The 27,692-nt window shown below is 40.4% G+C and overlaps 1 protein-coding gene across 2 annotated transcripts in view; it reads left to right on the top strand.

The window, feature by feature from the left end:
- Nucleotides 1-27,692, top strand: part of UST (uronyl 2-sulfotransferase) — a 169,061-nt gene that overhangs the window by 128,696 nt on the left and 12,673 nt on the right. The window contains exons 6-8 of one of the 2 annotated variants that reach the window (XM_065057477.1): nucleotides 4,052-4,149; nucleotides 6,456-6,613; nucleotides 24,866-24,969. In XM_065057477.1, coding sequence (XP_064913549.1) covers nucleotides 4,052-4,149; nucleotides 6,456-6,613; nucleotides 24,866-24,927 — 318 coding nt within the window. In that variant the 3' untranslated portion in view covers nucleotides 24,928-24,969. The remainder of the gene's footprint in view (nucleotides 1-4,051; nucleotides 4,150-6,455; nucleotides 6,614-24,865; nucleotides 24,970-27,692) is intronic. The other variant, XM_065057476.1, reaches the window with a different exon arrangement.

Below are 27,692 nucleotides of genomic sequence, written 5' to 3'. Positions count from 1 at the left end.
TGGGGCTGGGCTGTCAGCAGCGTCTCCTGGATCCACTGGAGTTGCAGTATCCCACTCAGGCAGGGCATGGAAAGACTCATATTTTTCATTTTGATTGTGAGAGAAGGAAAGGCCTTTTCTTTGGCTTCCCATAGGTTAATGGCTGATTAATAGGAAAATACTTTCAAGGCGTGTATGTATTTGAGTTATGATTCTTCATTTAAAATTGTTAGGGATACTAAGAAATGCCATACATCCATGGCAGAATCTGGCATTTCTGTAATTTGTTGATTCAGACACTGAGGATCAAGAAATGGGGAATACTTTGAAGCCCAAGAATTATTCAACAAAAATAAATAAATAAGCAAAAAACCACCAAACACGTTAAGTGTTTCTTCTGAACAAAAAAAGAGATGATTCTTTCTTCCGGTGCTCTTAGTTTTTTTTATACAGGGCTGGGGAAGAACTCTCCAATCTAAGATCACATCTTTTTGTATATGGGGCAGTATTTGCAATGAGTTAAAGAAGTTCACTTAAGTAAATTGCTTATTGTTTTACAGAAAATAAAGTTTGTTCTTTTTTGTGTTAACATTAAAATTCCCAAAGGAATTTTGTATTCATGAGGTATTTTTAATCACGTGCAGACTTCCTCCTTCATACGTTGCATGGATGAGCTCAGTAGGGCAAATAAAATGGTTCATTTGTTATAATTTTTTAAAAATATATTAATAACACACTTTTGATATATTTCTGATAGATGAGTAGTCTGGCCTGTTGACCAGTTAATAGAATAGAGCACACTGTGATTTTTATATGAAGAAAGAAATAGACACTACCAATTTACCTTTTCAGCCAAAATTGTAACAATAGAAAAACATAAGTAGTATTAAAAAGAAAGGCTGTTTCTGTTGTTACTTGCAGCCCCAGGGCTGCTTCCTGGGCGTCTCTCTGCCTGCTGGAGACAGAAGCCCAGCAGGATGTGAGCGGTGTGGATTGTAGCCAGGAGCTGAGGAATAAAATAAAATTCCTCTTTCTTTATTGTGGAGGAGTGTGATCAAAGTAGCTCTGTTTCTTTCTTTCTCTATCCTTCTCAGCTGTATTTGAAGAATCTTTTTTATAGGGCTCTTCCAGTGATTTAAATGAGCAAGGCTGTCATCTGTCACCTTGTAATTTTTTTTGTCACATAAAGACCTTTCTACTCTGAAAGATGTGTCCTGCTGGGAAAACATGCTCTTACTGGTAAATGTAGCATTAATGTTGCTTTGCCGAACAGAGTAACACTGCCTAGAATAATGAAATTTCACCTTAGCTTTCATGCTCAGAAAAAAAAACAGAAATTACTGTAAGTCCCAGCAGCAACCAAAGAGCAGCTTCCTTCAGCTCTGGGTAAGTTTTGGAATGACCAGCGCACCTCAGGCCGGCCTTTCTTTTGTCCCACCTCTTAGTTAAAAACTGTGATTTCACATCTCATGGAGCTGCATAATTATTATCAAGTAAAATCTCCTCTGAGGGGATAAGTGGTGGCCAGTGATTAATTTCACAAATTATTAATACATTAAAATAGGGAAGGCGAGCACATGCTGCAAATGCAGCAGGATTCTCCAGCACTGTATCCTGGATCACAGCAGTGGTGCTGAAGTGCAGACTGGGAAGGGCCAGTGCTTTTACCACAGAGTAAACCTGGTGCTTGTGATGTCAGGAACGTCAAATGTGTGCCCTTGTATGGTGAAAAATTGAAGGTTCCTATAAAAACATACCTGGCCTTTATCTTAAACCTTGAGTACATCAATGAGAAGGAAGAGAAATTTTGCTCTCTCATACTTTTGCATTCCTTCCACAAATCAAATGTTAAGAGAATTGCCACTCAATAGTTCAGTGCTGTCCCACTTGTTTCAGTGATCCTACAGCAGTTTACATAAAAAGGAACACTAAAAATCTCTTTTTGACTAAATGTATGCTGTTCGGTTGTTAAAGCTGCAGGATTTTCCACATGAATTCACATTGCTTTTATCGTATTGATGTTTCTCCAGCCATATTAATCAAAAATTGCTTTCAGAAGGACTAGAACATCCCTGTTATGCTTCTGGATTGGGTGTTGATACTTATTTATCTCCAGGAATATTTTCTGACTGTATTCATTATTTTTGCAAAGAAGCAAGTTTCTTTGGTTTGAGTTAATGTCACTTCATCTTCGTATAGGAGCAAGGAAAGAGAAACAGCTCTTAGTTGGGTGGTACTGATGATTTTTAAATCTTACATAAGATTTTCTGCATTCTAATTAATCCATTAATCAAGTGGAAGCTGGCTTGGACATAATTTGAAGTATTTTCAAGACAGTATTTCCAGTTTTTTTCCAGTTCCAAGAGATCTATGAATTTATTGCAAGTCTCTGCAGGTTCTTATAAAAGCGGAAAATATGCATCCCTGAAAACATCTCTGGTGACATCTATAGTAATAGCACAATAAACCTTTTAAGAACTGCAATTTTTAATTCATGTTTAAAAAAAAAAAAAAGAAAAAGCTATTGGGATGATAGCAGGGACACATTGCCTGTGTCACCTCACTGTGCCACCAGTAGATTTCTTAGTAATATTCGTAGCATTGAGAATGGGGAGCTGGGTGGCTTCAGCTCAGAGCCTTGAATGTCAAAATTCAGGTCTTCACCATTAATCTTCTGGTAGGTATTTAAGGCAAGCCCTTCTCTATATGCTTGAATACACTGGTGGGAGCAGGGGAGGTGGGTTGTTTGTATCCCAGTTGGCAGTCTTTTTGTTGTTTTCTTTGATGATTCCTCTCCATGTGATTTACTTCCAGCCCAGGATCTTCTGATGTGCTTATAAAATCTGATTTACGTATACATAAGGCAGAGGAGGAAACAGGAATATACTTTAAAAGGCTTACGGACCCAGTTGTGACACTGATGGAGTTCAGCTTGAGATCTGAAGTTCTGGGAGGAGCTTTTCTGCTCTGAGGTCTCAGAAGCAGATGCAGTGGCTGGAGGCCCGTACCCAGTACACCCCACTGCCTGGGGGAGCAGGGGATGCTCTCCCTGGCTCCCCCTCTGCCCAGCACTTCTGTCTGGCAGAGGACACGTTGCCCACTCAAGTGTCCTCTATCGCATTTTATTTACCTGATGAAGTATGAATTGGTTTAGTTACTGGTTTGATGTTGATGTGTGTCAAGCCTATTGCATTATAAAATCATGCGTCTTTAAATAAGAATGAAGATTGGTTTTGCAAAGATGAGATCCTTTCATCTTTGTTTTCTTGCCCTTTTATTTTGCCCTGTGCACAACTTTGGAGTCAATGGGTCTGCTTGCAGAGTACAGGTCTCTTACACTAAATAAGGATAGGGGAATTCAATCCCACTTGCAGGTACATTTATTATTGTGCCCGAGTGAAACTAGAAATTGAATACATTTTCTCAGGGTTCCATAGCTATGCCTAGTCTTTGAAAAATGATAAATAGCTACTAATTAGATAAGCAATACATCAGGAAAATGATAAATACTTTCGAATAAACCCTTTTCTCAGTGAGGGTATACACAATAAGCTCAATTCCAAACATCTGAGGAATGTACGAAACTGTAATCAAAAGTGATGTATGTTTTTATATCAAGAGTAAGCTGTGCAAATTACAGCTTACATTCGTTCCAGTCATTGAATGAAGCAGAATAAAAAAAGATATAAAGAAAATAATTGTTGTCTCAGTTTGATTTATTCTGGCTACTTCAAGTTTCCCCCAGGGTGTATTTAGAACAAAGATGAGTCTGAAAATAATCTCCTGAATATTTTAAATATAACTCAGTATGAAAGTTGATCCATGTGTCCCGTTTTGAATCATTCAGTAATCTCTAGGACAAAAATCACTTTTTTTTTTCCTACTTAAACTTTATAATGATATTTAGAAGTAGACAAATTGACTGATAGATGACTTTTTAAAGTATTTGGTGTAGCCTCAGCACAGTTCTTGGAGATGATTGTATAAAGTATTAGATAAAGAAAACATCTGTTAATAGAGAAAAGAATACGTGGTATTCAACCTCTTTTTTGTTTTTCTTTCCTTTCCACAGGACATTAATGTATGTATCCTTGAAAACTACCCTGAATGTTCCAATCCCAGGTTATTTTACATCATACCATATTTCTGTGGACAGCATCCAAGATGCAGGTAAATATATACAAGGTATCCTGCTTTGTTCAGATATAGCTATTGCCAATGTTTTGTCAGAAGCTGGTAATAAAGAAGCAACAGTTATTTTGAAGTACAAGAGAAAAGTGTAATACCATGTAGCATTGTATGTGGTAACTGCATGCATATCTTTTGGAGTAAGGTTAGTAATGCAAATGTAGTACTATTCTTTTTTCTTGGTTTAATACTTGAATAATTCATCAAATCTGGATGTAAACAAGTGGATTTTTCTTTTCTGGTTTGGCAAGGTGAGAATGGCAGTGACCTTATGTGCTCTGTGATTTTGTAATATACATTTTAGCTCTGCTCAGATGCTGTATCAGGTCCGTGTCTGAGGAATTTCAGGTTTCTATGTCAGTGTAAGAAATAGTAATCATGCTTGAAACTATGTGAAGTGCAGCCTTCTGCTGCTGTAATTAAACTAGTTCATTTTTATTGTGTCTATGCCATTCTCATAGTTCTGTATTATTGATACTGCATAGTAAATTTTCATGCAATTATATGTGACTAATTTTAAATACCTTCTTCTTTTCAAGTACTTTCATATTGTTGGTAACAGCATGTTCTTTATTAGGTTTGTTCAACTTCAAGGTGTTCTATTTATTTATTGTTACTGCTTCTCCATAGTGGAACATGCACATGTTCTCAAAAATGTCTTTCAAAAGCCATGCTTTTTCATAGAAGTAATAACAAATGAAAATGTGTTCGTTCTTATGTCTCAGTTTCAAAGTATCTCTGCTTTAAAAATCTTGCTTTAGTTTTATGGCATACGTGAGGGTATGATTGAGAGGCAGAACAGATTCCTTACCTCATTTTCATTACACGTTTTTTCTTAATGTATTTTGGCCTCATTTGCAAATGCTTATGTTTGCACACTTAAATATATAAGTAATCCCGTTAACAACAGTGGCATGTTTGAATACTTGCACCACATATCTTCATGGGGTTTCTGAGCAGTATATTGAAGTACTGTTTTGTAGCTTGTTATAGATGTGTCTCCTGTTATGCCCTTGCGTTTCCTTCAGCTGCTTCCTAGTCTCACAAGGAGCTCCAAGAAGGAGGCTCATAGTGTTTCTTAGGACACTGTTCTTCCAGAAAATGGACCAGTGCAAAGAAGGTGATAGGGAATGAAAAACCTGCTCAAAGTCTGTTCTAGTGGGAGTGTAGAGCAATAAGCTTTTCCACATGTCATCAAATGAGCTTCTGACAAATGTTGGAAGTTCACTATCACATAGAATTTGCAGTAGCCTAATGCAAGTCAAGGCAGAGGTATGATCGCCAGCCCTTCTCAGGTAGCCTGTGTCACTCAGATGTTCATCATACCAGCTGGACCCTGGGAAACAGCTGATTTCCTTTATTTTGAGACACTGGCATTATATCCCTTATCAATAATAGATGTTGATTGCTACTCCCAGGACATAAATTAATACGTTCATCTAAGAGACTTAAGATTTATATACTTTTCAAACTTAATTGTGCTTGCATGAAACTATGAGAGAAGCATAAAGATGTTCTGGTGTCCTACCAGCTTCTCCCACTGGGGGAAAAGACAGAATAACCCTAAACTGATCTTCGAAACCAGTATCAGTCAGAGCAAACAAATGTGAATCCTGTAGCAGAGCCTCAGGGCAGCCAGGGGTAGTGGCAGGGAAAGGGAAGCTCATGGAGACTTTGGCAGAAGTTAAAATGAAGAGTAAGGTGGGTAACAGGCCGGTGGCCTCCTGTGTGGCATTCGCTGGGCAACAGCAGGCAATGGCTGCTGGCAGCAGTTCTGCTGTTGTTCAGGGACACAACATTGTCATATGCAGGGACAGGAATTGCACTCAATGATCCTCATGGGTCCCTTCCAACTCAAGACATTCTGTGATTCTGTGACACCACCACCCCTTCGTACCCTTTGTCACCCAGGGAAGTGATTTCTCCCATGAGATGGGTTGTGCTTCCAAGTCAAAATACAGGAGTTCACAAGTTTGAGCCTATAAACAACTCGGCGAAAGATAATGCCAGAGTGGAGCACTTCCAGGCAGTGATCAGCCTCCTTTTAATGTGATCGTGTGTTTACATGCCAAACCAATTATAGATGTTGTGTGGAAATGCTCAGTAAACCACTCAGGTTTGGTGTTGGCTTGGTTTGGTTTGGTTTGTTTTTTTAATGTTCTGTGCTACATACAGCATTGAACATTTTTTTATTCACTTGTGTTCTTGACGTGAATTTTTCAAGTAAATGCATATTTAAACTCTTTTTTTTTTTTCTCCTTCTCTCTCTTTCCATTAATTTCATACAGGGAGCCTGGTGAATGGGCCCTTGAAAGAGCAAAGCTGAATGTTAATGAAAATTTCCTGCTTGTGGGCATTCTGGAGGAGTTGGAGGATGTGCTGCTTTTATTAGAAAGATTCTTACCTCATTATTTCAAGGATGTGCTTAGCATCTACAAAAATCCAGGTAACTTTTTCAATTAAAAAGCTATTCTTATAGAAACTTTGGCAAAATCTGCGTGGCTGGTGAAAGGCATGTGTTTATATCTTGATTCAATGAAGAGTTTCTATTCCTTTTTAGGGAAAAGATTTGATTGATAGAGACGGGTACGTATTCTGCTTTTAGTCTTGATATTGCTGTGTGGTTTTCATTCCTGGGCAAGTACTTGGTGCTACAGTGATCTTGCCACACGCCAGAAAGCTTCCCCGTTTACCACTGAAGTGGCTTTTTCTTCTTTTAATTCTGTCATACTTGGCTCTCAAATAATACTGTCAAAATATTCTCAAAATGTTGTCAGCAGTATCTGCCTAAGTAAACCTTCACGGCATGGTTTGGGGAGATGGACACTTTGGAAATTCTCCAGTACCAGGATATTTATTTTCCCTCAACCTTGACTAAGAACCTCCAGTTAAACAACACTTATTTATAGCTATTTATTAATAGCTACTTATTATATTAATAGCTATTTATTATAGCTACTTATTAATAGCTATTTATAGCTAACTTATTTAGAACACAATCTTGTGTCCTATACCTAAAGCAAGAAATATGATGTTTCTGTGGGGCTGTGCATGTCATTCTGGCAGAACTGATTTCCTGCTTGCTTTGGCTGGGCTATCAAGATCGTATGGACCAGGAAAGGGTAAAACTTCCCTTCTTGCTTAGTGATTCAGTTGCATTCACATCAGTGTGAAATGCCTGCAGCCACTGAAATGTGAGTTTTGTACCAAGTTGTATATTAAAATCAAATGTATCAAAGACTGAATTTTGTTTGTAATGAGTGCAGCTGGTGGCTGGCTTTTGACTGAGAGCAGCTATCACAGTACTCAGTTACTTGGGATAAACTATAGATTTCTGTCCATAACCGGAAATCACAGGTGACTGTGCACCAATCCCTGCTTCCAGGATGCATCTTTGAAAAGTTTGTATTTAGCAATGATATCAATGTTACAGGGAAACTGTAGCATCCCTCCTCTAAACATGATTTCAGTGGGTCATCATCTGCCTGCAGCAAGGTAGTTAAGGCAGTTATTTAGAAGGTGTGTTACTTTCTTATGGTGCTATATCCAGCCATAGAGCTATTTTGCTCAGTAACGGGCGTAAGTAGAGCATTGTATGGTATCAACATGGGAGCAGTGCCTAATTTTGGATCAGTTATTTCTCTTTTATTTATAAATTAAAAAATAAAACGTAGTGGAAATACATGGGAGTCTTCCTAAATGTCTGCACAATTCAGGCCCCAAGGTTTTATCATGGGGATATTAGACAAGAGGGAGGCAGGGGATCAGTTGAAGGGTGCTCTCTTTGCAATGAGCAGACTTTTCTCTGGGAATCTGTAGGACTTCCTCAGTGCACCATAGATTTTCAGTTTTCTCATGAAGCTAACAAACAGCACGCAGGGTCTCAGTTTTCATCAGGGTGCCCTAGAAATTGTCGTGTGTAAAATAAGCAATCTCCCAGAATTGTGAAGTGCTGGATAATCTTTCTCTGTGTATATTCCAGTATCTAGGGAAGATTTGATCCCCTGTTTCAGGACAGTGATTTCCTCTGGGTTTCCATGTGTAAGACTGATCTTGTGTCATGTCTGAGGATTTATCTCTTTACCTCAGTATTTCCCATGTGGATTAAACTTTTGGTGTATTTTTCCCATTCACTTATTGACAAAGAAGAATAGAAAGGAAACAGTTTCCTTGTGTCAGCTCTCTCCTCCTTTTTTCATACATGCTTATGTTTGTTGGTTTTTTTTTTCCAATCATAATTATCTTCATGTTATTTCTGAGTTGGTGCTAAGCTTACAAAAAACTTAACAGAATCAGCCAGAAAGAAAAAAAAATTCCAAGTTCTGTGTAAGAAGTCTTACATCGTTCTCTTCAGGGCACCTTAGACCTGATCTGCAACACCCTCTGCTGTTGCATCACGAAGTTCTGGGAAGAAGAGATGTTGTTCTGCCCAGCTGTGTGATGACCCCACAAAGCAGCAGATAATTTGGGCCAAAACTGACCTTTTGTTGCAACTAACACTTGCAGATTAAATCCATACAATTTACAGTTTTATCTGCTGACCTGCTGCTCTACCTGAGATGCTCTTATGGCAGTCTTTCCTTTTTATGTATGAAGAAAGTAAAACTTTTCCAGAACTTATCTTTTGTCACTTGAATATATTGAGATGAAAAAAACAGAGTGAAGGGTCATGTACAGAAAGGTGATTCACTTTCAGGTCCGTGAATCTCTGCACCAGACTCCACTGCAATAAGCATAATCTGAACACAATTGAAAGTACCTACCTCTTGCTGTAGGAAGCAGACTGCTGAATGTTATCAAACACATAAAATCACATAGGCGTTTAATATATGTCACCAGGAGTTCTGGGTTAAAGCTCTTCTTCATCTCAAAGCTGGGACCCTCTTTCCTCCTTACAGGTTTTTTGAGCAGACACCAGATCCACTGCTGTTCCCATCCAAGCAAACTTCTTATTATCAGGAGCCTTCAGTGTAGGTTGATGCTAACAGAAATCAGGAAATCTGGGAACCTTTTCTTATCTCTGCTTCTTTTAACCATGCAAGTTATATTCAAGCTTCTTTGTTTCTTCTGTTTGTAGTAAAATTCCTCATCTGAGGCAGCATGCAACAATGCTTGTTAAGGAACTCTTGCCCAGTGTCCTCCTTCTAGCTAGAAAACAAAGCCTGGATTCTTTTTACCTTCAAAACCACTTTGTTGCCATTGTTCTGAAGCAGAAGATCAGTAAAACTGTCTCTGTTTATCAGAATGGTAGTGTGGGACATTTACATCAGAGAGCACAGAAATGTGAGTGCAGGTGTCTGTCTCTATATGTAATGACAGAGATAACTGCTTAATGCAAGATTGCTTGAGTGCTTTTGTCAGTGATGCTAATGATTTGTTTTACATAAGCTGGCAGAAGTAAACCTTGAAGAAAGGTAACCTAGAAAAAAAATGAGAGAGTGAAATGCAGTTGACTTGTTCAGTCATTATCACTAACAGTTAGTTATTGAGATTTTCAGTGTGTTTTGGTTGCCAGCTGTGGTGTATTTGTTCTCTGCTGGCCTTTTCTTTTTGATGGTGTCACATTTTGAAATGCACACCAATTTTTTCTCAAATGTTGTGAATTTTAAAGAGTTGGCAATTCTGCATGACAGGAAATTTTAGTGTCAGAGGACACTAGGAGGATAAATTTCTTCATTGCATTAATAAAAACATTGCCTTCAGCTAATCCGTATGCCAAATATTTTGACTTGTGTGTTTTATAACAGTGCACAACAAAATGTGAAAGCTCTTTGTGGTGCTAGAGTTTTCATTGGAACCAATCTGGTTTTATCTTGTAGAATACTTTAGAGCTACAGGCTTCCTGTTTTTCTCGTTTTCCACTCTCTCCTTGAAATTAAGCATTTTCTTAATGTTGATACCAAGTCAAGAATTGCAAAAGGACTCTCTTTTTTGTTGCTTGTCTTGGCCAAAGTGACAAACTCTTCCTGTCTTGACAGCCAGAACTGCCCTTGACAAGAGATCAAAAGGGAAGGGCAGAAGGCAGGAGGAGGGTGGCAGTCAGATTGTGGAATTCATGGACAGATTGATACATGGGTAGAATAAATTTTATATTTATATATATATGGGTTTACTAGATTTCTTTGTTAGCACAGTAAAATTAACTCAAAATTCTGTCCTTTTTTCTCCAGCATTGGAGCAGATAGGATCCAGTTGCAGAGCTTTGGATTATATGTACTTCAAAATTTTGAAGTATTCCTTAGCTCTTTGAAAGGCCTGAAATAGTTATAGTATAGCTTTATGTAGAAAATCTCTCCTTGGTCTCAGGAGCACACTGAAAGAAAAATAACTGGTCAGTCCTGTTAATTTTTGCTGGCCATAGCTCACTTCCATAGCCTGGCTGGTAGTCAGAACACAGGTAATACTTATACAGTTTCTTTTGAAATGGTCACATGTGGGTTTTATATCTTTCGTGTTTGTAAGAGGCAGAAAATACACACTATACACAGCAAAACGTAGAATCTTCTTCTACATCGTCAGCTTCCGTGGCATGGGGTAGAAGTTAACAGCATCTTATGTAAAAGAATAGGCAATAAAATGTTTTTTGTCACCTCAAAAATAACCCATATCCTCTCACCTTTCTGCAGGAATTTGTAAATTTTCTTTGGCGCCAGAAGCCCTATAAAAACACTTCTTCCCAATACCAGAAAAAAAAATCTTTGTTTCTTGAAGGTTACATTTTGCATGGAGAATGTGTAGATCTTACTCCAAAGCAAAAGACTGACTTAAGGTTTTCAAACATTGAATTTTACTGAGTGCAATGAAATTACTTATGCTGTCAGCTGGAAGAAACTATATTGTTCAGGTAAACTGTAAAATGTGCTTTTTTTTTTTTTTTACTTTTTTTTGAAAATGCAACAAAAATGTGAATCTTCTTAAGAATCACATTTACAGGGAATGTTTTAAACTGTAGTAGTAATATTATCCTCAATAATATAAACTTGCTGATGTTTTAAATCCATTCTACTAATGAATGCTAGTGACACGGCCTTGACATTTTCTATTTATAAGCTTCACCTTCTCTTTAAACACAGTAAGGAGAGAGTTCCTGCGATTTGTCTTTATTGTAAGGCTGAGGTCCCATGAGGCAGATGATGAAGCGTTTTTTGATGGAGTTAAGAACAGGGTGGGATCAACCCTGAAGTCTTTGCACCATGCTGAAGACTGCTCCTGTGCTGAGGCACGACTGAAGGTGGGACATGCCTTCAGATGCTTCTTGTGCTGGAAGTGGAAGAGAGCATTTTCCCACTCCTTGTCAAAATAAAACTCTCTGCAAGTGGAAAAGGCTGAAAGAGGTTTTTCTTTCTTTCCTTATCCCCCCTTCCAGGCCATCACTTTGTTAGCAGTGCTCCCTATATTCTGACTGATACCTTTAGTACTAAATTCTTGTGGCAGCCTTTCTCCCACCCTGTTCTTGGGCTGCTCTGGCAATATGTGGATGCTACGTATTTGGAAATATTTAGGAACTAAGGGTCATTGCTGGAAAAGTTGCTGTGATATGAAGAAGGCAAAGGTAGGGCAGGAGGATCCCATGGTGGTTTTTTTTTCCTTCTGAGAAACAGGAATGGATGTCTTTGCAGGCACAACCTCCAAGAGCAAAAACTCTCAGTAAGAAATGTTGAATGAAGTCATAGAATCATGGAATGGTTTGAGTTGGGAGGGACCCTAAAGATCACCTAGGTCCAGCCAGTGGAAGGTGACCCCTTCCGCTAGACCAGGTTGCTCAAAGCCCCATCCAGCCTGGCCTTGAACACTGCCAAGGATGGGGCATCCACAGCTTCTCTGGGCAGCCTCTTCTCTGCCTCACCACCCTCACGGTGAAGAATTACTTCCTTATATCCAATCTAAGTATATCTTCTTTGGGTTTAAGGCCATTACCCCTTGTGCTGTCACTACCCGCCTTTGTAAAAAGTCCCTCTCCAGCTTTTTTATGGTTCCCCTTTAGATACTGGAAGGCTGCTATAAGGTCTCCCTGGAGCCTTCTTGTCTCCAGGCTGAACAACCCCAGCTTTCTCAGCCTGTCTTCATAGGAGAGCTGCTCCAGCCTCTGATCATCTTTGTGGCCTCCTCTGGAGTTGCTCTAATAGGTCCACATCCTTCTTATATTGGGGGCCCCAGAGCTGGACATGGTACTCTAACTGGGGTCTCATGAGAACAGAGTAGATGGGAAGAATTATCTCCTTCGACCTGCTGGTCACACTTCTTTTGATGCAGCCCATGATATAGGTGGCTATATGGGCTGCAAGCACACATTGCTGGGTCATGTTGGGCTTTTCATCAACCAACACCCCCAAGACCTCCTCAGGGCTGCTCTCAAACCATTCTCCACCCCTTCTCCTGTATTTGTGCTTGAGATTGCCCCAACCAGTGTGCAAGACCTTGCACTTGGCCTTGTTGCAATTCATGAGGTTTGCATGGGCCCACTTCTTCAGCCTGTCAAGGTCGCTTTGGAAGGCATCCCTTCCCTCCAGCATGTTGACCGCACCACACAGGTTGGTGTCATCAGCAAGCTTGCTGAGTGTGCACTCAGTCCCACTGTCCACATCAATGACAAAGATGTTGAGCAGTGCAGGTCCCAATACTGACCCCTGAGGAACACCACTCGTCACTGGTCTCCACTTGGACACAGAGTCGTTGGCCACAACTCTTTGAGTGTGACCATCCAGCCAACTCTTTTTCTATGAGGTGATCCATCCAACAAATATATGTCTCTCCAATTTAGAGACAACGATGTCATGCAGGAGAGTGTCAAATGCTTTGCACAAGTCCAGGTAGGTGGAAAGAGGCAGTGCTTCTTGTGCAATGCCTTTAAATAGTGATAATTTTATATTGTGCCTTTGTTCAGCACAAATGAAAGGGAAGAAAAAATGAGGACAAGTGATCTGCAGCTTCTAATAGTCTGCCTGCTTCTCATGAGCCATACTTTCTGGTGACGGTTGTGACTTGTATGTGAAAAGGGAATATATTGGCTCAACTTTTGTGCACAAATGCACAACATTTCTCTCTCCTACAAACATCTGCACTTCTGATATGAGAATAAAAGCAACTTGGATTAGATTCAATTTAAATGCTGAGATTTTTTTGCATCACTTCTTTGCATCTGCTACTTTATTAAAACAGATTTTGGGAAAACTTTGAACACATACAAATCTTCAAAAACTTTGGAGAGTCCAGTCTTTTTTACCTGACACTCTAAAACAACTTTAAGCTTTCCCTAAGTAATACTCTCAAGAGGATTCACGGTGTGTGACAGTTTTCTACAGAAGAGGAAAACTCTAAAATTCTTGTGGACGTAAAACGTGAGGTTGGACTTGGCAAATAAGTAACCACATAACACTTCCATGGCACATTCCCATCCATTATGTGAAGCAATCTGTATTTGCAGCTTAAACAGTTTTGTCCAGAAGGTGGTGTAATCTCCCTGCTTTTTCAAGGACTTTCAGAGGATTTTAACATCTTGCCATGTGAATTTACGTTCTGCCTGGGTGGCGTTTTCTTCTTTATCACCCAACATCCTGTTCTGAAAATAGAAATTAAAAATAGAAAATGTGAACAAATAGTTTCTCTCTTCTCCTGAAGTCTGAACTTTCAAAATTACATAGAAGGACATTGTAAAACAATGTGTTTGCTAAAACAGGCAGTTTAAGCTCTAGGAATAGTTTTTAATTATGTTTTTGTTTCTTGTAAAACAAATTCCCTGTTCGCTGTGTGCAAGAAAGGCAGGGAAAGAGGAACAGCCACAGTGTATATCCCAAGGATGTTTTTTCCACAATTAGGTCGATGGCATCTGGGATGTTCTGCACAACTAATCTGCTCCTTGCTTTGCTTTATAAAGCTGAAGGTAGTCTCAAAAGCTGTAGATGCATTATTTAGCTGTTCAGCCATGGAAAATAAAGGTTTAGAGAGCAGGGACAAAACCAGGCTGCCTGATGTGGGATGCCTTTAAGTTAGTGGATGCACTGTTCAGTGATAAGCACGATCAGTGGAAATATCCTTTCTTTTTCCAATTCCATAAAAGGAAAATATGTTGTTTTTTGTCTTTCAGAAGTTTCAAATCCTATTGTGAATAAACTAAGCAGTTTTCAGAATAGGAGCTCTTGGAAGGATTTGAGCAGTTCTGGGCTGTCTCATGACTCTGTGTTTTTCAAAAGATCCACTAGGTCTTTGGAAGATTTTTTGCAGAAGCTGAACTTCTCTGTGGCAAGTTCTGCAGCAAAGATTGACAGCTCATAACAGCTGCAGTTCTTGTTCTGCTGAGGAAGGTGAAGCCACTCCAGACTATATGTGTGTTGCATGAGAGACAGAAATGTGGCACCAAAAGATTTATCCAAGATAGTATCCATCTCATTGCTAAATACAAGCAACAGTAAAGGTGTGGCAAGAGAGGAGCATGGCTTTCCAAGCCCACGTGGAGCTTGTAGGCATCCAGGCTCAGGTCCACTGTGTTTACTGTTCCCTGCTGGCACGTACTTCTTAGATTGGAGTTAGCTCGTGTGGTCATGGTTATGCAGCAGAGCATTTGCCCATAAATCCATCTTGTAGCCCAAAATGAATGGTGCATTTTCAGATGAAAAGCGGGATAGCTGACAGCCTGACTTGACAATGACACACTCGGTAAATCTGCTCCCTGAGCTTACGGTGCAGGGAAGCGCTATATACAGGTCCATTTGCCAAACATATGAGTATGGTTCTGCTTTCTCTTAGAGCCAAGGTGACTCGTTGACTTTGTAAGTACAGCAGCACCAACAATAATCATTTCGATCAGGTGAGAAACTGATTTCATGTTGGCAGGTTGGGATGGTGAGAATGGTACATGAACTGGAGGGCAATCAGCAGGGCCACTGCTGATCCACAGGGCCCCTGCCCAACACTTCTGGTGTTCAAAGAGCTTGGCTACCTTCCATGTCTCACCATGGAATATGGCAAAGAGGGATATGTTTTTTTCTGCTTGCCAGTTACACTGCAGATTTTTAGATCTTTATTTTTGGCTTGGATTTTCATAGCCATTGAATTTGCAAAGGCTATGCTCAGAATGAGTTGTAGCAGAAGGTGAAGGCCATGTTCCCTTAAATCATCCTTTGAAAAACCTATATCAAGTGTTTCTCTGCTACTAGAGTTTCAGGACATATGAGCTCATAGACTGGCTCTGACAACCTACAGTGTATTGTAGTGATAGACTAAGTATTTTTTCATAGTTACTGAATCTTTGTGCTATAATGTGGATTGTATATATGGAATTTGTGCTACCTTTTTCCTATTCCTCTCCACCACTTTTTTCATATTGGTCTTTCCCATCAACTGGCAGGGTCTCTACCTGAAGACAAATACACTATTTTTTTGCATGCTGTTGTTTGAGCCTCTCTGTCATGAGTGGAGTTTCCCCTCTTTAAGCTTTCTCTGTAATGTTTTCATACCTGTAAGATTATGAAGGCTGAGACCACTGACAGCATCGTCTTCAGCTTTTAGTGCAATTCCAAAAGAATTCAGCCTCCAGATTTTGCATTTCATCCCACATCTTCGTGATACTTGCTTTGTTTCAGTTTCCTTTCATTAGATCTACTGATGGGCTGTCTGATTTTGGACTAAAGCCACACAGATGTAATTTCATACTTTGTTGCAGTAAAAACAAAACTGATTTGTGGTCTAAATCCCAAGGGGCTAGTCAGACAAACCCTTGCATCCCACATATCAAGAATTCAAGTGTATTTTTTTGTGTGTCAGATCATTTTGGAAGGTTGGTGCTGGTATCTTTCAAGCAACTGTCATGTTTATCTAATGAGCGTGTCAATCACTAAAGACGTTATGGTTTGTAACAGTGCTCCTGCAATTCATCTGAGGTTGATTCCCTAATGCATCTTTTGAATGTTTCCTGTTCCTAGTATAACAAAATGAAAAACCCATGGACAAGCAGCTTTGTTAAAGCTCTGGCACAGAGGGAAAGCTGCATTCAGATACAGCATTAGCTATATCTCATAAATAATTCAGGGTCACTGATGACAAAATACCACAAACTTTTTAATGACAGATAAGACTTGCAACAACAGTTAATTCCTTCTTGACTAACTTACTAAATAAAATCATAAAGCTATTTTAATCAGAAACATTTCAGCACAATCTCTGTTAGAGCTTCTACTTTAAAAATAAGCATTTGAATAAAAATTATAGCAGTAACAGATTATGCAAATTGCCTCTTTGACAACTTTGACCTCTATTGAGGCAACAGAAGACACAGAGGAGGAGGCAGATGGCCATTAAATCCCAGTTAATAGGCCTCCTTCTGTTCCCAGCTGCAACTCCAGTACATTCGCACAGGTCTTCATTTGACTTACATGGAAACAAGCAAGTTGCACAAGGTGGCTGAAGCTAGAATCTGAAAAACTTCTGTTAATAACAGGACCAAACCAACTGAGAATTTAGCTTGATTTTTATTGTGTTCCATGTTACATTCTCAGGGTCAGTGTTTGGGGAGAAACATCTTTTAACTGAAAACTGAGCATATTTGCAATTTAAGACACAGGAACAGTATGGAGCAGATCTCAGAGCTGACTATTCACTTTGCTTTTAGGAGCATAATCATACTCTAAGTCTTCAAAGAAGGCTATTGTATTTTTCCCTCGGGCTAATCATAGGTTCTATCCATTGTTTCAGTGATAGAATGGGCTACAGGTTAAAGTGATTATTCTTATCCCTAAGGCATCTTGCAAGAGCAATGCAAGTACCATGAGACAGTATCTTTGATTGCTCAGAAATGTTTTGAAAAATATTGAAGGTAAAGTAACTACAGAGAAGAAAATTCATTATTAAAAAAAGCTTTTACTTGTAATTCATGCACAGTGGAAATGAGCAGCCCTCCCTAAGGAATTACTTGGGTTTTCATATAAACATTGCAATTTAAAATCAAGTTTTTACAGTGATAAAAATGAGCTACTATAAAAATTAAAATGCTGTAATAATTAAAATGGGGAAAACATGAAGGAGCATCAATACTGACAAACAAGGTGTGAAATTGTAGCAAGGCACTTTCTGGCACGCAGCTTGCTAAAGGCATTACAGTTAATACTAAATGATTTTTTTCAACTATATCAGAAGTAGGTGGCCCACCAGAGAGTTGGGGAGAGGGAAACCGTGGGCAGCAGGCAGAGGTGGCAGGGAGGCACTCTCAGGGAAGAGGTATCTCCAGAGTACAACTGTAAACAGACCAGTTACTCCCAGAGGACACAGTGTATTGCACTCTACGTCATCTTTAAGACCACGGTTATTACTAGTAGAAAAGAAGGGAAAGAATTAGTAGAATAAATTTCAGCAAAGTACAAGGGTTGGCCCTTGATTTCAATGTTATAAAAATTAAAATGAAGAAAATGTATTAGCAGTGTAGCTCTCAGCTGCTACACAGGAGTCCCAGCTATCGCTCCTGAGGGGATCATCTGCTCCCTTGAGCACACCTTCACACCAGGCCTGTGCTCCTTCCTCCCAGCCTCTTTGCTTTACCTGCCCTGGACACTGTTTGCTCTTCCAAGAGTGAGTCTTTCCTGGAGTTTATGCTCCCTACTTCCTTTCCTGGTTGGAATTTCCCAGCCCTTTTTTAATCTGTCCCTCTCAAAAACTTGCTCTTCGAGAAGGTTTTTACTAAAAATGGCTGGGAAGAATCCTTTTTTGTTATTTTTCTCTGTTCTTGGAGTGGAATGACAAATTTACATATGTAGTAAGAAAGTGCATCCTCCCCTCTGCTGCTCTCTAGGATCATCTTCCCTGTCTCCTCCCATTCTTCCAAATTGCACTCCCTTTGTGTTCTTTAATTAGTATCTTCTTTCCAGTGTGCTGCTTTTTCTATCTCAAACATTTGCACAATTGTTACTGCACTTTATAAATCTCATCTTTTGAGTTGCAATTGCACTGTTTGGAGTCCGTTTGAATAACTTTTTGGTGACTTGCAGATGCCATCTATAATGCAGATAACTGATTTAGTGTTAGGATGTGGCCTTTTTTTCTCCTCAGCTATCTTTCCTCTTTGGAAGTGTCAGGAGTGCTGCTATCACTAATATTCATCAAGGATCTCTTTGAAATTGCCAACTCTGCGGCATGTCCTGATGTTCAATCAGCAGCTATTTTGGAAGAATGGAAGGTAGTTAACATTACTCTCAGCTTTTAAAAGGCTGTAGTGATCACTTGGACAGCAACAGGAGAAATAATTCAGTTATTGACTGGTAGGAACCATAATAAAGAATGGGATTAATAGACAGTTGGGAAGAGTCAGTATGATGTTTGTAGAGCCTGGCAAATCAGCTAGTTCCTCAAAGGAGTCAGCAAGCACAAGGATATGCTGTGGTACAGTTGTGATTTTCAGCAGGATCTCTACCCAAAAGCTTTTAAAGAAAATGAGTTGTCAGGATATGAGACTGTTCTCCTGCAGAATAAAATTGGTTAAAGAGGTAGGCACTAATTGTTTTGTGGTCTCCCCGTAAGGGGAATCCCACAGAGACTGCACTACAGCCTGGGGTAAATGTTCTCATAAAAAGATGCAACCGAGGTGAGAGAGGTCACTGCCAATATGAAACTACCAGAAAGCAAAAAGAGCAACACTGAAGTGTTTTAGTCATCCAAAGAAAGCAGCACATTTAAATTCAGCTCACATGCAGCTGATGAGGTCTGTCCTCAGCACTCGGGACTGCTGTACAGTGATGCTCTGGGTCCTGGTCTGTGTCCAGCTTGGTAGGAAAGTACCCAGATTGTCAGATGGGTGGGTATTTTTTTTCTGCACAGGGAATCAGCCCCCTGAAGATCACCCTAGCCACTGGGCAGCAGCATTTCTGTGGCAAAGAAATTTTTATGCAAAGCTAGATCAAGCCATGGCTCAGTTTTTCCAGATGGTGGAAAATGGTAACACAGGATGGAAAGGCTAAATACTGGCTAAAAGGCTAAATCTCAAGAGCAGCTGAAGGAAAGACATTCACATTTGAGGTGCTGCCTTAGCTGCAAAGCAAGGAGTTCATACAGCTGTGGTGCTGAGCTATGTTTAATTGTAGGTGATTCAGGAGCATCAGTACATACCTGCTCTTGCTCTAATTTATCTGTTCTCTCTCAAGTCCCATGTTCTGGCTAGGCAAAAAGGTGGCAAGGATGACAGTGAAGCCAAATAAAGGTAATTTTCTGGAGAAACACCAGACCTCATTTGCCAGCTATAATAGACTTACCAGAGGAATAAGCAGTTGAGTTGGTCTCTGGTTTTGTAGCAGTGAGCAGCAGCTGTTTTGGTAGCAGTAGCAGCAGCTCATATAACAAATGTTTCATGATGAATGTGAACAAAAGCCAGCCCTGAAATTCCAGCTCCACTATGTACGCATAAAATATAAAACCAGTTCAAAATAACGTAACTACTCAACTTAAGGGATTTTTACCCCCCTTCTAAATAAATTCCATATGAGCATTAGTGTTTGGTCTGCTTGGTTCTCCAGGGCTCACCCAGAAAACATTTTTATCATACAGGCTGAGGGCAAAAAGTGAGCATTAAAACAGACCAAGAATAAAATATTTTTGAAAGACGTGCACGTGCAAAGAGGTGTGTGGTTTGGGAGAAGGTTTGGAGAATACCAAACATTCTTACTGGACTGAAATTACTGCTGATGTTTGTGAGTTGGCTGAATTCACTTGCCTCCAAAATAGGTCTTGGAGGAATTCTTCATGCACCTCCGTGCAATTTGGTTACTGAAAATGACTTGTGGTTTTAAAGGCATCTACATGTTAGAAGAGCGCTATGCCCTCTAGCATGGATGTCTTTCCAGATAGCTAGTGGGAGGATTTCTGGGGAATGTGAGTTGCTGATGAGTGCATACTCAGGGGAAATGAGGGTATTGAAGAGAAAGCAAAAAATAATAATTGGAGGCTCAAGAGAAATAGAAGAGGTATCCAGGGAGAAGTGCTTTAAATTGTCATCTTCCTCCAATTGCTCCAGTTAAAATGACATATAAACCCCAGCATTTACCCATCTCTCCCTGCTTTGCTGCTTGCTGGAAGTCTGGAGCATCATCTCTTGCCCACCCACACAAGCACTCCTGCTCTGCTCTCAGGCCCTGGAATATTCTTTTCACAATCCATTCACCCTCCCCATGGCTTTCTTTGACTCCTCTGGTCTCACTTCCCTGTAACTATGGGAATTATCAGCTCTGAGCATCCACCATAGGGAGAAACCTTATTTCTTGTGTTCTGCTAGATCAGTGATAAAACAATATGTACCCTATTGCTGTGCCTTTTGCAGTATGAGCCCACCTAATACTTTTTGTGTAGTGAAAATCTTAGGGTAATTGTGGGGGTCTGTCTTTTTCCATAGTGTTTCTCTCAATTGAGTTTTGGAGGGTCTGTGAAGTTGTGTTACTGCGTGATGTACTGCTGTGCTTGGGTACACAGGGACCTGTGAGTCATTATGAGTATTACATCTTTGGCATTACAGAGCATGCAAATGCAGGGTTTAGAACAAAATCTGTGTGCTTGTCTCAGTTTTTGCTCCTCCTGCTGCTTGACTGCTTTGATTCATTTCCAAACTGTCAGCTACATGATGTGATGTCTTGCTTTTTGTGGGGTGGATGGGGGAAAAGGAGATGGATAAAGAGCACCATTGGACCTAGCAGGAGAAGAGGAGAGCGAGGGTGGGTTGTTCTCTTGTTTGCTTATTCCTAGCCAGAAAGAAGTGCAGCAAAAGCTACTGGGAGAGCCCAGTGGCCAGTTGTGTTGCGCCTGTGCTGGGGGACCACATGTAGCATGCTGACATTGCTGCAGCAGAGTATTTGGTACATGGCTCCCTTGCAAGGAGCCCCCGGTGCTTTGCAGAGCTGTGCTCTCAGGGCTTTTGGGATGTTAGCAAGTTTGGAGGTATATTGCTTGGGCAAGAACCTGTGCTTTTTCTGTTACATAAAATGGGAGTGTGAGATTAATATGTGGCTGATATATAATATACATGTCCTAAAAGCTAGTGGAAATTGGACATGACAGGAATGACAGCATAGCCAAAGCAAATTTATTTAAAATGTTGAAAGAAAATATTCACAGAAAACTCTGTTTTAACCTAAATACCACTAGATATTTTGCTGGGTATTGAAGTCTTATTTTATTTTTTAAGTTTTCTTCCACTCTCCACTGTCCCTGTAAGTGCCCTGCCAATCTCAACAGTAGCTCTGACTCATCTTTGAAGGATCTTCAGACAGCTGACAAACCTGGTTTACTTCACTGGCTATTGACATTGCTTAATATCAGGTGCTTAAATAATGTACCAGGGAAACTGAACTCTCTGCATGATCAGTGAAGAGAGGTGAATGACTGTTTCTCTCCTTGGGGATTCATTTGATGCCCTGAGTGGAGTTCCACAGCAGGAATATTTCTCACTCGTGCTGTATACGGGTGTACAGTTGGGTAGAGATGGATGTTGTCAGGAGTTGGCACACAGTAGTGTTTGTAAGAGCAAGGATGAAGTATGCATATAAAAGCAAAGTTTGTATCATGCCTTCCTAGTGCTCTCCTTGTCTATCCATTAGATAAATCTGTGCATCATTGAGTTTTATTTGATATAAGCTTTTGGTGGAATAGTTCGGGGATTTTTGTGGGGTTTGTTCAGGGCTTTTTAGCACCCTTGGTAGTATCTTTTCCTGCAGCATTTCCAGAAGCAAACTCTATGATCTAGTTCCCTGTGGAGAAAAGAAACACAGCAGAAGGCCAGGACTTCCTTGCCAAGAGCAAAGGAGATAAATGAAGAGGAAAACTTGGTCTAGTAAACTCTCAAGAAACTCCTGCATGGTCACCAAAGCAGCTGCTAGAAGAGCACTTAGAACTGCAGAGGACAGGAAACCTGGGGAAGGTATTTGGATAGCAAAACTATGAAGGAATCCTGAAGAGGGTGAAGCATGGCAGGACCAGCTGGGATAGGGGAGGATGGTCAAACAAACCAGCTCAGGTATTAGGCAGCGAGGTAATTTCACCAGTTGCTTCTGCCATGTTCTCTCCAAGGTTTTTTTGATGCAGCATATATGAGATGTGTCTCTGGTCTTGCACCATTCAAGGCTTATATTTCAGTGTTTGAGAAGTCCTCAAGCTTCTTTTCCACACTGAATCCTGGTTCACATGGACTAGTGTTTGTCCAGTTTTGCCATAAAGGTATCAGGTAATAGTGCTTTCTGTGTCTTCCTTAGGGTTATTATTTCAGGATTTGTGGATATTTCCGGTGAGGATTTTTTTTCCTTCTGGATTCTTATCCTGTCCATTCCCATTCTTAATTTAATTCAGTAAGTGGTAAATTCACTGTTAAATTTTGAGTACCTGTGATGGTAATTAAAGGCATTAGAGACAGGATACAATCTGGGAATCCTGATTGCCAAATAGCACTTTGAGGAGGTTTTCTGGTTTTGGATCCATAGTTTAGTCCATGATTTTGTGTGTTAAACCAAATTATTTTCCTTAACAACCAGGTGAGATGCTTAGCGTGGAGGATGTATGATCTTTTTAAGCACAATGAAACAGTTTTCTCTTGTTAGGACTATTTTGTTTTGTTTGCAAATGGAAAATTGTTCTTTCTAGTCAGCACAGTGAAAAATGATGAGGGCTGTTGGTGTCCAAGCCCTTGAAAGAAAGACATTATCCTGATAGGCACACATATACACACATCCTCATATACATGTATATACTTCCTGATATTACTGAGAATAGCTCTTGTGGGACTGCAAACCCTTTTCATAGTCAAGCATTTTCAGCTCTTATTAGCTGAAAATAACAGGAACAAATTGCAGCTTGCACGACTTTGCCTGTTAGTTGCCACTGTACCAATGCCGATGGCCGAGAGCAGTAAAACCTCGGTCTGTCATCTTACGCTTTAGCAAACAGCTTACCAAAAATGTCAGCCCAGTTCTTCTAGACCTTTTAGTGACAGAAGAGCAGTGAAGTTGCAAAGCATGTTTGTCTGCATATCGAATTTCAGCATTTACTTGGCACTGCCTTCTGGTGCTGGTGGAATATATGGCATGTGGTCCCTGGTAGGCTCCAGTACTTCGTGCAGTTGCAGAACACATTATTTAGCCTATTTTAAGGGCAGACTTACCCCTCAGCCAAAGGTTCTGCCTTGAATTGCTGAAAATTGTTTTCCTTGGTGCATGTTTTTGCAAGCTACTTGTAGAAACCAATGGTTTGAGTTCTGCTTAATTCAGCTGTTTAGCTCACACGCTGCTTCTATTATTCTTCTGGACTACATCTTGGTGCACACCCCGCTTGTTCAACAGGTTTTGTTTTAACAGAAATAAAAAGCACATAGACTCTTCGTTTCTCCTGTGCAGAAAGGGAGAATCTCCAAGTCCCACACATTTTTTCATATTGTATACACATGTGAGTAATTTTGTGAAGGAATGGCACATGATACATTGGTATATTTTATTAGCAATTGGTAATGCCAGACCAACATTTTTATTTCAAAGTAGTGGCAGGACTTACACAGATTGCCACTAAAATCAAAGGACCAATCTAGCATCACATCCCTGTTTCTAAGTTCTAGCAGACAGGCTGGATAATCAAAGGCAAAAGAGATACAACAAAACTATTTTGATAAACAGATGTCACCCACTTTAAAGTGTTGAATCTCAGTTTAATTTTTCCCATGCTACATAAATAGTCCCTTCACTTCCTTCAGCCTTGTGGTTTTTCATTTCCCACTGTTATTCAGACCAAATGAAAAAAAAAGAAAAAAAAAAAGTAGTTATGAGGACTCTATATTTGCTCAGTTAAGGGGTTTTCAGTTCTTCAGTAAATGTACTTAACAAAATTAAATGCTCTGGGAATGTGCCAGAAGTGCTGTCAACCACTGTAGCAAGCAGATGGATGAAGTGTCAGCTGAACGTGATGTGCCCGAGTTACCGTGTTTGTTTAGAAACCAGTGACCATAGTCACTGGCCACAGCAGAGTAGCCTGTGAGGAATGTATTTTTAAAGAGCTCAGAGTCACAATTTCATATTCCCAGCACCTTTGAGCTCACAGGAGAACGTGGCCTCCATGTAGACACTGAACTGGGTTCTGTGACCTGTATACTCAGAACTAAGACAAAACCCAGTTGCCTGCATTGGGCTCCCAGTGGGTGCTGAACCTGGGTCAAAAGCTGGGCCTTGGGGCCCTGCCACCAGGTGTAAGTGCGTATACACATCCAGCACAGCAGGTGTCCCTCCTATGTAGACATACATCACGCCTCCTAGAGATTATTTTTTTTCATTTCTTTTTTTTTGGACAAGTTCCATTTTTTTTAATTGTTTTTGTTACTACGGAAACCCTGAATGTACCATTCTCTCAGATAACTTTTTCATCATGTTTTCCACAGAATTTCATTAAAATTTTCTGTTTGGGTTTTTTGTTTGGTTGGTTTAAATCAATAGTGCATTCTGTCTGCAGACTTTGAAAACATGATTATTTATGGTTTCGGGACTTCTTTGAACTGTTGCACAGGAGTGAAATTTCAGGCTATTATTCTTCCGGTAAGTTTAGCAAATTGAATTAAGATTACATAGATTCACAACCAGATTTGTTGTTTTGAGGAATATCTGTTGAAATGGGGCACTGAAATGATATCTCTTGTTTCTTAATGATATTTTCTATGTTTACCAAATAAATTAAAGTTACTTATATGTTCCCTTCTTGCTTTTAGAATTAGCCTATGAAGTCAAAGCCGTCTCTTGCCCTGGATTTGCCTTTATGTTAAAGAAGTAATCTCAGTCTGTGCTTTGGGATAAGCAACAGTTCAAATCTGTGGTAAAGACACATAAGTTATAATTTACTTCTGATTCTTAAATACGAAAAAAAAATAAAATTAGATATGTTGCATGGCTTTTTAACCAAAAATTGCAGCATTTTCCATTAATTATTTGTAGCTCTAATCACACCATCTCAAAAATGATCTAACAGAATTTGAAAAGGTATAAAGCAGGAACAAGGGAGATAGTCAGGGACGTGGAATGTCTTTCATAGGAAAGTGAATTTAATATATAGACCTCTGAATTTGGAAAAAAGACAAGTGAAGTGGGACAAACGAAAAGTAGAAAAAGATTGAATGCAGAATGATTAGTCTTGATTTCTTAGGGAGAATCAGTTTTTAAAAGTTTAAAATAGACATAAAGGGTTGGCAGTCTTTGTGTGGTTTGGCTTGTTGTGTTTTTTAAACCAACAAATGCCTACAGTGTGGAACTCCCTGCAGCACACCATGCTGATGACCAGAACCTCGCTAGGATTGCAAAACCACTGCATTTGTGGAGAAACTCGTTGTGTCACTGCATTCTGTAGCCCCCCAGGCGGCTCCTGGCTCAAGGGGTGCAGAGCTGCTGAGCACCAGAACCAGGGGGAAGACGAGGTCTGTGCCTTGGCCACTCCACCAAGCATCCACTACTGGCCACCATTCAAATACCCAGTAAAGTGACTAAGTGGGTACTTCAGCTGATCCATTGCGCCAGTTACATGCATTATGTATTTTGTGTGTATTTTAAATTTTATGGAGACAGATGTGTAAGGTTTGCCCACACCTGACAGCAGCTGCTTTTACTCTGCTGGCTCTGGATGGGTTCGAGCTAGTGTTCTTTAGAGCAGCCTATATAGTGCGGTGTTCTGGACTTGTGTCTAAAGGGTAGCTGACAACACACCAGGATTTCGGCTGTTGCTGAGCAGAACTCACACAGCATCAGGACCTTCTCTGCTTCTCGCTCTGCACCCCCAGTCAGTAGGCTGGAGACAGGCAAGAGGCTGGGAGGGGAGACAGCCGGGACAGCTGACCCAAAGTGGTCATAGGGATGGTCCATACCATACAACATCATATTCAGCAGTAAGAGCAGAGGTGGAGGAGGAAGAAGAGGTGTTTTGGCTTCCGAGGTGGCCATTGCTCGGAGACTGGCTGAGCACTGGTCTCTGTGGGAGATGGTGAGGGATACCCTTTGCATCGTTTATTTTTTTCCCCATGTATCAAACTGTCCTTAGGACTTTTGTCGCTTCCATTCTTCCTGTTCTCTCTCTCATCCCATGGTTTGGTCAGGGGGAGTGAGCAAGCGGCTGCTGGCTGCAAAATCAACCCACCACAACAGGGTTTCTCTTTATCTTGATGCAACTCTTAATGTTGCATGTCATGTGAATAGTGTTGGGAGCCATTATTTTGCCGCTCCTGAAGATTGCAATGTAGCAAATGGCAACGTTCTTCAGGAAAAGTCTGGTTTGTTGCAGGTTTAGGGGTTTCTTTAGTAACCCCACTCATGCCAGAAACTGCTTTTTCTTGAAGAATGCTTCCTAATTGCTGTCACATCCTTCCTGGTTTCTGTCCCATTTTATCCTCATTTAGAAGGGTGAATGTTTATGTGTGCCCATAAATACTGAAATGGAAAAAGGCAGTGGGTCATTTTACCTCCTGTTTGCTTAAGGGCAAGGGAAAGTTTCATACGGTATAACCTTGAAGCATGGTAGTCATTATGTCAGGGTTAGTATTGTCATTAAATCAAAACAGTACAGTCATCCCAGAAACTTTAATACTAGCCAGTCTTTCTAACACTGGAATGAAACTACTAATTGAAATACTGCAGATGTAAGACAATTTGTAGGACTAAGTGCAGGAGCAGTGGCTTTTCATACCGTGTAAACCTCCCATTCTGGTTCATGGATATTTTCACGGTACTCAGCTAATTCCTTTAAACTGCAATAGGGTTAAGGCTACTGAGAATATACTTCCTGTAAACAAGGTGATAGATGGCAGAACCATGTGCCCATGTATCTCTTTCCTGTCAGCACAGTGACTTTAAACGCAAGTGGAATTTAAAAGGATGGTTGAGTATACACCGTTCCGTCTATAGATTGCTCTTGGCGCTGACGCACGAGCCGGCATGGTCAAGGTGTGCCGGAGCTGGTCATGTAAGTCTTTGCAGACAAATGGGGAGTACTGTGGAGTTGGCTGTCTTTGCTACTAGTCTGGTGCAGAGGCACAGGGTGCATAGGGAGGCTTTCATTTGCACAGATCTTTGTCTCATAAATGGTCTCAGAAATGCCATTTCCCCCTCCTTCAGGAGTAAAATCTGTTGCCTGGAATACAGAGCAGTACATGCATGTGTAAATCTCAGTGGTGTTTGAACAGCATCTAAGCACCTAAAATGTCCTGTATTCATCCCAAGCAGATTGAAATGGCACTTCTCCTTGGGACCTGCTTCTGAAAACTCTCAGATGTATGAATAATTGCTAGAGAAAGTCTCCTGCCACAGCTCACTGAGACGCTATGTCCTGTGATGCAGCCTCTGAGGTAGCCCACCTCACCCCGGCACGGTGGTGCTCAGAATCAAATGTGTCGCACCCAGACCTAGGGACGTTTTTCTACCTTTTTCAAGTCCCCATCCATCTCCTGTGGCTGTGCTGCTGAAGAAGTGCTGAGGTTGGCGTGAAGAGCCACTGCGTCTCTGTTTAACCTCTACAACAGCATCTGCCTCGGAGGTTTCAGGGAGGGACACGACCTC

Source organism: Columba livia, chromosome 3 (assembly GCF_036013475.1).
Source record: "Columba livia isolate bColLiv1 breed racing homer chromosome 3, bColLiv1.pat.W.v2, whole genome shotgun sequence".
NCBI lineage: Eukaryota > Metazoa > Chordata > Aves > Columbiformes > Columbidae > Columba > Columba livia.
Note: the sequence above shows the minus strand (reverse complement) of the source record. Positions and strands in the feature narration are given on the sequence as shown.